Source organism: Mytilus californianus, unplaced genomic scaffold, assembly GCF_021869535.1.
Source record: "Mytilus californianus isolate M0D057914Y unplaced genomic scaffold, xbMytCali1.0.p SCAF_50, whole genome shotgun sequence".
Classification (NCBI taxonomy): Eukaryota; Metazoa; Mollusca; class Bivalvia; order Mytilida; family Mytilidae; genus Mytilus; species Mytilus californianus.
The window spans coordinates 1,316,356-1,328,850 of record NW_026262702.1 but is presented as its reverse complement, the minus strand read 5'-3'; the positions used below and the strand labels follow the sequence as shown (position 1 = coordinate 1,328,850).

The following is a 12,495-nucleotide window of genomic DNA, read 5'->3' as shown; positions in this document are numbered from 1 at the left end:
TAGTAAGATACCTTTTGGGTGCACCTATGTGGAAAACTCCGAATGACCCCCCATGTAGTTTAATTTTGATTTATTTTTTATTAAACGTTTAATTAAATTGTTTTTACTTGGAATATATGTCGAAGTTACTGACAAACACCATTTTTGATTTTTGCTGATCAAAAAATTGCCAGTCAAATTAGCTTTACTAAAATGGGTGACTTGACGCAGTTTTAAAATGTGACCATGTGTCTCTTTTGAACCCCACCATTCATCTTGTGCGTGTGTGTGGCTAAAAAAGGGAGGGGGACTTTCGTTTGGGACAAAGAATTTGTTCCCATCTTGATTCAAAAACTTATTCATTTTTATTTAGAACAACCAAAAACATTTTTTATTCAATATTGAGTGTTGAATTTCATAATTTTTATCAAAAGTAAATATTTGTTATACTTCCCTCCTGATTTTTTTCTCAAGAAATCATAGAACAAAATAAATGTTTAGATCTTAATTATGCATGTCTGTTTGAGATCCATTTCATAAGACCAATGATTTCTAAAGAAATCATTGATGGGACCCTTTATAAATATAGTTTTCTATTATTCCTGGAATAGATAATAGTTTTCTTTTTATCTTTGGGAAATTATCCAATTTGTTTTTATGTTAAATTATTTTACTTCATAATGATGAAGAAAATCCATTTTAATTCAAAATTTATGAATTTAAATGATGATTTTCATTTTCGTCTATCAACAAACTTTTTAAAATGTAGTGGCATGGTCATTCAACTGATAAGTTGCATGGCTGATTACAGGTAAAGTAGTAATTTTCCATATGACAGTCGCATGTACCATGGGGTGTGTATAACTTATTTGGAATACATTAATTGTATGGGGAACATCCTGTCCACGTGTAATACTTAATATATATTGCAACAGATGACATTACACAAATTTTCTTCTGTACAAATCCTTGCAAGAATTAGGATACAATAATACTTCGCTATTTATAAAAACCACATTTTGGTACAATAATTGTTCATTTACCCTATTAACATTGAATATTATGCATGTAGAATGAAATATGTCTACAGTATGATTGGTTTTAATCATTTAGCAATTATTTATAAGATTTAGGAATCAACATTTGTAATTATTTACAAAACCACATTTGTATTGTTAATACTTTAAATTTCATAGCCATATTTGTATTTATAAAAATATTTATATACCCAAATTTTCAATTATTTTACATGCCCTACTTTTGTTTCTGTTTTAACACGTGTAACTGAAACAACAGCATATTATATAAAGAGAAATAAAGATAAAGTTATATCATGTATATTGGTCATGATTTGTAAAACTCAGAATTGTCAAGTAAATTTAAGAAACAATTCAAAATGTTCAGAATATGTCAAGCCATACTGAGAAAAAATAAGAATGTCGAGAAATTTCAAGACAGTATTTAAATGTCAAGAATTTGTCAAGAAATTTTAAGACCATATTCAGAATGTCGAGAATTTGTCGAGTAAATTTCATACAAATTTAATATAAATGAGAATTTGTCAAGAAAAATTAAGACACAAGTCATACCTTTGGAGAATGTCGAGTAATTGTTCATGCAAATCAAGACAAAAACTGGTCTTTTCAGACTTTTGGACTTTTGTAGTGTATTGTTTAAACATGTAAATGTTCAATCGATTTCATGAGTGATAGTAATTAAAACATCTTACAATTCTCTCAGTGTTTCAGTTTCTGAAAATTCTTCAATTGGAGCACATGTTACAACTATACTTGCAAATGACGCTGATGACGGGAAAAATGCAGATATAACTTTTGACCTCGTCAGTAATGGTGGTCCTTTTAGAATTAATCAAACAGCTGGAGAAATTACTGTCACTGGGAAACTAGACCGTGAATCTTCCGAATCACATCGAGTGATTATATATGCACGAGATAATGGTAAACAAATAAGATCAAGTTCAATGTCAGTTACAATAACTGTACTTGATGCAAACGACAACCCACCAGTGTTTACTATAGACGAAATTGAAGTTGAATTTGAAGAAAATAAAAATTGTTCTAACCGAATATCAACTATAAGTGCCACTGATGCAGACAAATCTGGTTCTATTAACAGCCAGATAACTTATTCTTTGTTAAGGTAAGAATTGTTCAATCTGATTTATTTATCAGTACATCCTACTAAGAAATAACTTCCATGTTTTGTATACAATGTAGCTACAGTAAAGAAGTGAGTTTAATTCTACACCAGATTGTCGATTTAAACTACAGTACTCGAATAAGGAAATTCAAGGCTCAATAGATCGAGCTAAATTGTTGCTGTTTCTTCTTTTTTATGACAGAAAAATAGCATATCGCTTTAAATAGAGGTGACCAGGAAGAATGTTTGTCAATGCGAGATAAATATCTACTATTTAGTAGATAATAACAATTATAATATTTTCATTGATACTTTTTATTTCAGTTATTTCAAACAGTCACGTTACATATATTTTATAGTTGTCCAATCGTCCTAGTATAACATGATTTGAAAACACAATTAGTGCGTCCTTAAGGATATTTGGCATAATCAGACTTTGAAATACTTTTACATATATATCATGTATATAGAGGAATATATATATTACTCCATTATTCAATATTTTTTGGAATTCCAACACGGCTATTTTATTAAGCGACATTGTATTTAAGCAATGAAAAATAATATTAGAAAGAAAACTATTTCCTTTAACTCATATCGCAGTCAAAAATTATTGATAAAAAACTAAAATATTTTTATAAGTGACTCACGAATTACATTTTCTCATATAGATCATTCCGCTGTAACATCAACGTTAAATCAATCTTGTAATATTGTTTTTGTAAGAAATCATCCGGACTATGCTATTCTATATATAATGTTTCAACTTTCAGTGGAAATGGAATGCACCATTTTATCTTGGATCCATCTGGTATACTAAAATGTAATAAAACCCTCAACTACGAAGAGCAATCCTCATACCAAATTACAGTTAAAGCTCAAGATAATGGTTCTCCTCCATTAAGTTCAACACAATCTGTTATTATCAATCTTAGAGATGTCAATGACAACGTCCCAATCTTCGAATCTCCTCCAACTACGATAACTATCAGGTTTGTTACCTATGTAAACTAAAAGTGATACAGATGTAAAATGAACAAGGGTCATTGACGTATACCCAATATCACCTGTTATTCATAACATGAAAAATGGATATACATATGGTCAATATTTTTTGTTTATAAACCTATGGGCAACCAGAAAGAAACAGAATAGTAGTATTATTTTAGAATTGTTCTTAATGATCCGAAATGTATCAATGGTAGTGTTATAAAGAAAATGTTAAATGATCAATATATATCACTAAGCTTTCAAAATGTGTATTTGTATGCTCTTGTGATTGGGTACTTCCTAAGTAGGAGAGATCTCTAATAATAATTTCTTATGTCATTTTTGTAACACAATATAGTTATTCTGACGACAGATTAGTCGAAATGAGTTCTTCTAAACTCCATGGAATGTATACACTCCCAAAAAAAGAAACGCAAAAAGTTTTTGTCTTCAAAATGTGATTTTCTAAAGAAATTTGCGTGATTGAGACTTACAAATATGATCATGTTAAGATTTAAATGTCCGATATTGAATTTTAACTCTTGATAGTTGCCGTTGACCCTATTTAACTCTGCACGAGGAAGGCTTACGGGAATGATAAGAGCATTTGACCGTGCGAATAATACCTTATAACTATCTTTAAGCGCGTGTAATGGGTATGAAAAACACCTAGCTGTTTAATTGAATGAAGTCGTTCATACCCAATCTATCATTACCTACATCACCTTGTACCCTACATCTCTTCATGTATTCTTTTGTTGAATAAACTGAAATCATTTTTTTTTCATTTGTAATACTGGTTATTTATAGCATTTCTGTCAAGTTTTGTCATAATCAGTTCAGTAGTTTGAGAGAAATCTAGTATAATTTATGACGACATCTACAGCGATTTGAGCAAAATTTCTTTATAAAATCCATATCACGCCGCATTATGATAGAATATATTGTTTCTGGAACTTACTACGATATGACAAGACTAGACAACTACTGGAACATCGTCAATGGTCCTCTACAGGCATTTCAATTAAAAAATGCAGTCGCCAGACTTTATAGTGTTCCCAGGAGCACAATAGCCAGACTCTTGCAACGGTACCACAAATCCGGTTCAATATCTGACCGTCAATATTCTGGCCGACCTAGTATCACAACACCATCACAAGATGCTACATCCGGGTTATCAACCAGAAAAACCGGTCCGTTACATGTACAGGAACAACATCAAATGTCCTAGTTCTCCGACGAATGTCGACACAAGACAGTCATAAACCGTCTCCTTGAAAACCAGGCGTCCTGATTTTAGCGCAGCAAAGTGACATCGACATCGACTGGCAAGGGCAAGATAGTGCAACAGAATTAGGGGATTGGACCTTTAAAACTGGGGGCAATTCTGGTTCATCAATGAATCAAGATTTATGCTGCAGAAAAAAGATGACCTTACACATATCTCACAAACGCCGGAACGAAGGATTTACAAGGAACCGCGTCCTTGAGGTCGACAATGTTTGCACGGGATGTGTGATGATGTGTAGGGTGCAATATCCTATGCCCGAAAAAAATAACTGTTGCACATCCCCTGCAACCTTAACGACATTCGATAAGGAGAAGAGATTTCGACACCACACATTCTGCTCGTAATGAACCTCCGTAGGGAAGTTTTGTTTTTTAGCACGACAACGCACATCTCATGCTACTGGTGACTTTCTAGACAACCAGAACGTAGCAGTGTTCCCCTGTTCGTCCTTATCACCAGATTTGAACCCAATAGTACATTTGTGATTTGATTTTGATAAACGCGTAGGCCGTCTTCATGCAGCGTCTAAAACTCTGTAATAACTGACGCAGGATCTTGAACCAGAATTGGGAAAATTCCGCAAATAAATATTCGTCGCTGGATCTCGAGTCTATGCCGAGACGAGTTTTTTCTGTGTTATATGCTAATGGTGAACAAAACAGATATTGACTTTGAAGTGACGTTATCTTAACCCTATGAACTTAAATGTTATGCAATCTGACATATTAATGAACTTTCCAGTCAACATTGTTCCAAGTTTCAGCGTAATATGATGCTTATTTCTTCACATGTTGCGTCTCTTAAATTGGATAGTATATGTGAAAGTTAGTTTCTTGGTGATGTTAATAATTTTAAATGTTTAAAATACAATATTGTGTAAAAAGGGAAAAAAGCAAGTTAAAATACTGTGGACTCACTATTGTTCGTGGCTCACCGATTTTCTTTCATTTCGGAGGTAATATATCATTTTGGATATTCAACGAAGTATAAATGGTCCTTAGGCTGGTATACAAACTTTTTCACGAAATAAAATATCCACGAAAATACCATTTTTTCTCAATCCACGAAAATTGGTATCCACAAAAATAAAAGAATCCACAGTAGAACGTACAATTTTCTTTTTTAAGAAAGATTGTGTAATAATGATTGAAGTGCCCATAAATGTGAACTAAAATTGAGAATGGAAATGGGGAATGTGTCAAAAAGACAACAACCCGACCAAAGAGCAAAAAACAGCCGAAGGCCACCAATGGGTCTTCAACACAGCGACAAAAATCCAGGCCAGAGGCCCCTGACTTGGGATAGGCGCAAAATGCAGCGGGGTTAGACATGTTTAGTGAGATGCCAACCCTGCCCTATACCTCTAGCCAATGTAGAAAAAACAAACACACAGCATTACGCACAGTAAAACTCAGTTTAAAATAAGTCCGAGTCCAATGTCAGAATAGGTAACAAAAGAAACTAAGTAAAATGACAATGATATATAAATTAACAAAGGACTACTAGTAGTTACTGACATGCAAGCTTCAGACCTTAATTAAACTGATTGAAAGATCATATCTTCATCATATGAAAATTATGCACAATCCCTCCCGTTAGGGGTTTAGTATCATACTATCATAAAATATATGAGAAGAACATAACCCGTATCAGGCCGAAACTGGTTTTAGAATAAATGTGTTTATTTCCGATGCAAATTGTCCGAAATTTGGCTTATAATTTTTTTTCAGCTATAATAAAATAAAACGCGAACTTAACAGAAAGATTTATGGATATATGTTTTTAATGGTTAACTTGAACGAGCAAAATAATTTTTAATTTCCATTAATTGTAGTTCGCTTAATGTCCCGTGGAAACGCACCCAGAAATTTTCAGGACAAGGTGAATGTTTGAAAATTTCTAGATACAAGAACTATTATACAGTAGTGATTGATATGAAATATATTTAACTGAAGAGAACACAATGACTGAATCCCTGTAAGGCAGGACATCGAATTACTAAGTTTTATTTTTAGAAATTACCTGTGACGTCACTTTTTGTGGCATTGATACATTCGTGTGACGCACAGTTCATAATTCTATTGTGGCGTACATTGGAGGTGTCCGTTGTTATTCTGTGGTTTACATGTTGTAATGTACTATTATATTATTTATTTATGTATTTCTTGCGTTTATTTGTACTGTATTCCTGTCACGTAATGTTGTAATTTTAGCGGTATTTTAACATTGCCATAAAAGCGGGAGGTTAGGCTAGCCATAAAACCAGGTTCAACCCACCATTTTTCTGAAAATCTCCTGTACCAAGTCAGGAATATGGCAGTTGTCATCGAATAGTTCGTTTCTATATATGTTGGCGTTTGTTTTTGTAGCAGGTCAGTGTTTATGTTGTTCCGTTGTTTTCCTCTTATAGTTGATGTGTTTCCCTCCGTTTTGGTTTGTGACCCGGATTTGTTTCAGTTAAATCGATTTATGACTATTGAACAGCGGTATACTACTGTTGCCTTTATTAATCAAGCGTCAGATTAAAGGTTGTGATAGAAAGCACTGCTTTGAATAGAGAATGGTAAAAACCTCTGACCAAATACATGTACGCAAATTTCAAATTGAAAATAACTATGCCAATATTCGAAGAAAACCATTGTATATAAGGTTTGTATAATATTTTCACATTTAAATATTGATATGATGAGATATTTTATTTTTTCCTTTGTCGGTAAAAGATTACTTATTACTGTTATAAATCGACAAACTGATATCTGTAAGGATACTCCTAATTTTCAATGTAATATAAATTTAACCTACTTTTTATATAGATATTTCTCAGCAACAGAACGTGTTATTGAGGTCTTTAAAGCGACTGATAAGGACTCTGGAGAAAATGGTAGAGTGACTTACAGTATCAGTGGTACTGCAGCGAGTTTCTTGAGTATTGACCCTAGTAATGGTATTTTACGTACAAAAAGTTCTATTAATATAAACAATAATAACTATACTTTACAAGTTATAGCAAGGGATAACGGTAATCCTATGAAACAGAGGAGTACTTCAGTGAGAGTTACAGTAGTTAAAAAAGGCACAAATCAACCAATTCAATTCACACAGCAAGAAATAAACATGACAGTAAAGGAAAATCGCCAAATCAACTCTCCTTTAGAAAGTGTTTCATCAAAAGTCACGAATACAGCTAGTGTAACTTTAAACTATGAGATTATTGATAGCAGTTCAGACTTGGCATTTGATGTAAATCCAACATCTGGTATGGTAACCTTATCGAAACCCGTTGACAGGGAAAAAAACGACATTCATGAATTTGTTGTTCGTGTGAAAAACCAGGCAGATAATAAAGAGAGCGATCTTGCCTTAGTAAGTTTACTTATAATTACAGACATGCAAATCGTTCGCTTTAAGTACGTATAAGCCTTTTCTAGTTATTTGAACATCTGTTTCTTTTCACTTGTCGAGTTCATTACAAGTTCTCTGGATTTCAATTTTGGCTCCATTAAAGACAAAGTCTGTTCGGATTCTTCAATTGCCAATGAATAAAGTGCATACTATTTTACAGTTTCCCTTCTTCCTGTATGACTTATCATCGAACTTTTCAAGTTCAAGCGTAAGACAACACATGCCACTAATTGAAAAGAAATTACGATTTCCCGACTCACCTGAGTCAAATCACTGTTGTGTCCTTATTTAGTACTTGCTGCCTATTAAGTTTTGTTTATAAAAGGCCAAACCAGACATGACAAGATTTGAAACAATTCAAACGAAAACAAATATGACAGACTGTACACAACGACAACCTTAAGTACAGGTACATATAGAATATGGCGGGGTTAATCATATTTGTTAGCGCTCATCTCTAAGTAAAGTTATAGCACAACAATATAACAACAAACTGTAAAAATTAGTTGGAAATGGTTTGACCGAAGCACACAAATAATTAACATAAACAAATTACACTAGTGTACCGATCTAAAATACTCACAGTTACTGAAAGCTACTTTAAGCCAATAACAACTAATAGATAAATCATTTTCTCTCAGACTAAATCCTCAATCAGGTCCTATCTAATGGATTTAGTTTAACGATATCATAATCAGCATGAGAAATGCATTACCTTATGCATTTCTAAAGATATAGGTATACAATGTCGAAAGGATGTACGACCATAAGTATCCATAAATATTTAGCAATACTATCTATTTATGTTTTAATTTATCCCAAAAAAATATTTGTAAAAACTGATACGTTTGACTGTTAAGCTTTGCATCTTCCCCTGGGTATCTTCTTACTTTTTTTAAATTTGGAAACACCGAGTACACACTTATGAGCGAAATAAACAAGATGGTATGATCATTTCATATTTCGGGCGTGGGTAAGGAGGCAGATGTTTTAAAAATCAGTACAAAGTTTTACATGTGTGAAAAGAAAAAGCCGGCCTCACAACAGGATCAAATGAAAGAGGGGCGAAAGATACCATAGGGTCAGTCAAACTCATAGATCGAATTTAAACTGACACCGCCATGGCTAAAAAATAAAAAGACAAGCAGACAAATGATAGCACACAAGGCATAACATAGAAAACTAAAGACTACGCAACACGAACCCAACCAAAAACTGGGGGTCATCTCAGGTGCTCCGGAAGGGTAAGCAGATCCTGCTCCACATGTGGCACCCGTCGTGTTGCTCATGTTATTACAAATCCGGTAAATAGTCTAAATCGGTAGGTCACATTCGTGGTGAAAAAGGAAGTGGATTGTTATTACGACATAAGGAACATATCCGATATCATCTGTGAAACGGTTATTTCATAATGGCCAACCAACTCGTGATGGCGTCCGTAAAATTTACGAAGGGATGATTTCAACTTCACCATTTGGAACTCTTGGTTTAATAGCTTATTTGTGAGCAGCAACCCTCTATCAATGAAATCATGATCGGAAATACAAGCCCGGGAATATTGTATCAATTGGGAGATATCTACTCCGTATGCAGGCGCTGCTGGAATTTTGCTACATAGAAATGGAAAGTTCACAATTAGGAAGCTGAAATCATCTCTTTTGTCGTAAAGTTTTGTTTTCAACCGACCCTCATTGTCAATTTCTAGATGTAAGTCAAGGTATGAAGCAGACTTGACTGTATCTGTTGTATCCTTTATCTCTAGTTCGATGGGATAGATGCGTTCAACATAGTCACCAAGTTTTTAATTATTTAGTGAGAGAACATCATCTATATAGCGGAAAGTAAAGTTAAAGGATATTGCTAACTTCTTATCTTTCTTCTTAAGAAGTTCCTGTAATAAGTCAGCCTCATAATAATAAAGAAACAAGTCGGCAAGAAGAGGGGCATTATTGGTTCCCATTGGAATGCCGACAGTCTGTTGAAAAACACGTCCTCCAAAAGTAACAAATATGTTGTCAATCAAGAAATCAAGCATCTTGATAATGTCAGTTTCAGAGAATATTTTGTTTGAATCAGAGTGATTCTTTACAAAGTAGGATTTATCCCTCCCCAAGACAAGATACTTGTATCTACGTTCGCCATTCTTTTTTATGAAACAAAGCAATAACAACTCTTTCAATTTGTCTTTTAGTTTGAAATGGGGAATACTTGTGTAAGGTGTAGAAAAGTCAAATGTTTTAATACTATTGCAAGATGAGAGAGTCTTAGATTGTATGTACTCTAAAAGATCTTTGGAATTTTTTAGTATCCATATCTGATTCACTCCACCTCTAGAATATGCAGTTTCACAATAACTTTGAAGCCCGGCTTTGATTGCTGATAAAATAGATGTTAATAATTTAGAAAGAGGTTTCGTGGAGCACTTGGAAGACCCAGCAATATATCGAAATTTTACCTGAAATTTTTTTCTACCGCTTTTCCACCACCACAAATTAAACGGACGTCCATTAAAATATTATTTTTTTGCGCACGACACGTGTTTCTGAAGTAATCTACATCAGGAACCCTCAATGAAAATATTTGAAAAGCCACAATTGCAAGACGTTTTACAACATAAAAAACCTTGAACAAACCAACCAAATCACATTACGTCAAATTTGCTCAAGGAGCTGCAACCTATATCAGGATGTCTCCCCAGGATTCGATAAAGAACAGTTAAATATACTGGACACTTTATAGTAAAACATATGATACATACGTAGGACTGAATTCATATGATTCTGGAATAACCTCTTTCAGGGATACTCGAAATCGTAATTTGGAAAACCAAAAATCCAAAACTTTTAAAAAACGGCAGAAATTTATCATCAATTTAATAAATATTGTGTGTGGTATGAAGACTTATCAACAAAGACAAAAAGTTAAACAAAATACAGATCAATGTACGGCTTATATAAAGATCAAAACCTTTGTTGTATAGTATGCTATAAAAGAGACAACAGTACGTAGTTAAAAGATAATGACATCCCGGCAATATATGTCAAATTAACAGAATCACAGGGCCCGAAAAAAATATGAAAACTTTCAAACAATCAAAATAGAAAATTTACGGCCTGTTTTAAAGAAATAAAATTTAATGAAAAACAATTGTAGCAGACATTAACCAATGAGAATTAAATTTTATGAATATGCAACTAAAGTTTCTATTTATAAAAAGAAACTTTTCACGAACGTGACTTTTGATTATAAATTGTTATTGTAGGTGAGGGTCCGAATAGAAGACGAAAATGATAACAAGCCGACATTTTTTAGGTCAGCTTATTTCTTTAAAGTGTACGAAAATAGAGCAATCACCACTGTAGTAGATCCACAAATCATAAAAATACTAGCAAGAGATGTTGACATAGGCGATAATGCTATAATTGAATTTCAATTATCTGGAGAAGGTAAGTGCATTGGTTTTCCAATGACACAGGTCAGTCAATACTTTTCAAAAATCCATAAGGGTTTGTGACTTTCCCCTGAATAAATTTGTTTTAATTGTGTAATCATTATTAGTTCTTGAATGTATATATATAAAAAAAAGATGTGGTATGAATGCCAATGAGACAACTCTTCACAAGAGACGAAATGACAGAGACATTAACAATATGTCACCGTACGGCCTTCAACAATGAGCAAATGTGTGTACATTTTGTATTCATTAAAAACATTGCCGTCTCATTTCATACTAGATACAACTCCAATGAAGGCTGATGCATGCACTATGATAAAATATTATTCAACTGCGGCATCTGTTCCAATTTAGTGTGAATGGGATTATGTTTCATTTAAAATTACCCTACAGTTTATACCTGGAATTGTCATATTTGAGAAAGAGGGGCGAAAGATATCAGAGGGACATTCAAACTCATAAATCGAAAATAAACTGAAAACGCCATGGCTAAAAAAAACGACAAACAGACAAACAATAGTACACAAAACACAACATAGAAAACTAAAGACTATATTCTAAAATTTCTTTCTCTCAAATTGAGAACACTATACATTTAGATTCAATGAGAAAGTCTGTATATTATACACTTTTTTTTTCAATTTGTCATTTTCTAGAAAAAAAAATGAACTCAAAACTTGGATAAGAATCTAGTCTTTTATCGCAAAACTCATTTCGAATTTTAGTTGCGTTTAGATATGCACTCGTTGAAGTATACCAGCGCTTTTTTTTTTATTAATAGTGCTTTATCAGACGCATGCTTTGTTTATTTACAATTACCCATCTAAGTTATGAACAAAAATAACAGACTACAATTTCTACGTTTCAAAACACGAATAATACAATCATTACAGAGTCATCTTACTCATAGCGATAATATTGATTTAAGTACGCATTGCTTTACGATGTTCCCTTCATAAAGAATATATTTGTCAAAAGACGCATCAGCTTAATAATCAATACATACCTTTGAACAAAACGCATCTCTCTTGTACAGACCCATAATAAAATTGAACATACTGTTTTTTCAATTAACACGAAAGGAAAAAGGAAATTGGAGAATCTATTTTGGACTTTATTTGGGAGACTTCGTAATAGCATCATGTTACAATAACTTTTAGTTGTAATGTGTTTTAAAATCGTTTTGTTGTACTTATGATTAGTTCGTGTGTGCCTACTA

At 33.1% G+C, this 12,495-nt stretch overlaps 1 protein-coding gene across 2 annotated transcripts in view; it reads left to right on the top strand.

The window, feature by feature from the left end:
* The window catches only part of LOC127703772 (protocadherin Fat 4-like), a 53,756-nt gene that overhangs the window by 15,503 nt on the left and 25,758 nt on the right, over positions 1-12,495 (top strand). For both annotated transcript variants that reach the window (XM_052207853.1, XM_052207854.1), the window contains exons 8-11: positions 1,720-2,139; positions 2,913-3,131; positions 7,234-7,783; positions 11,085-11,268. In XM_052207853.1, coding sequence (XP_052063813.1) covers positions 1,720-2,139; positions 2,913-3,131; positions 7,234-7,783; positions 11,085-11,268 — 1,373 coding nt within the window. The remainder of the gene's footprint in view (positions 1-1,719; positions 2,140-2,912; positions 3,132-7,233; positions 7,784-11,084; positions 11,269-12,495) is intronic.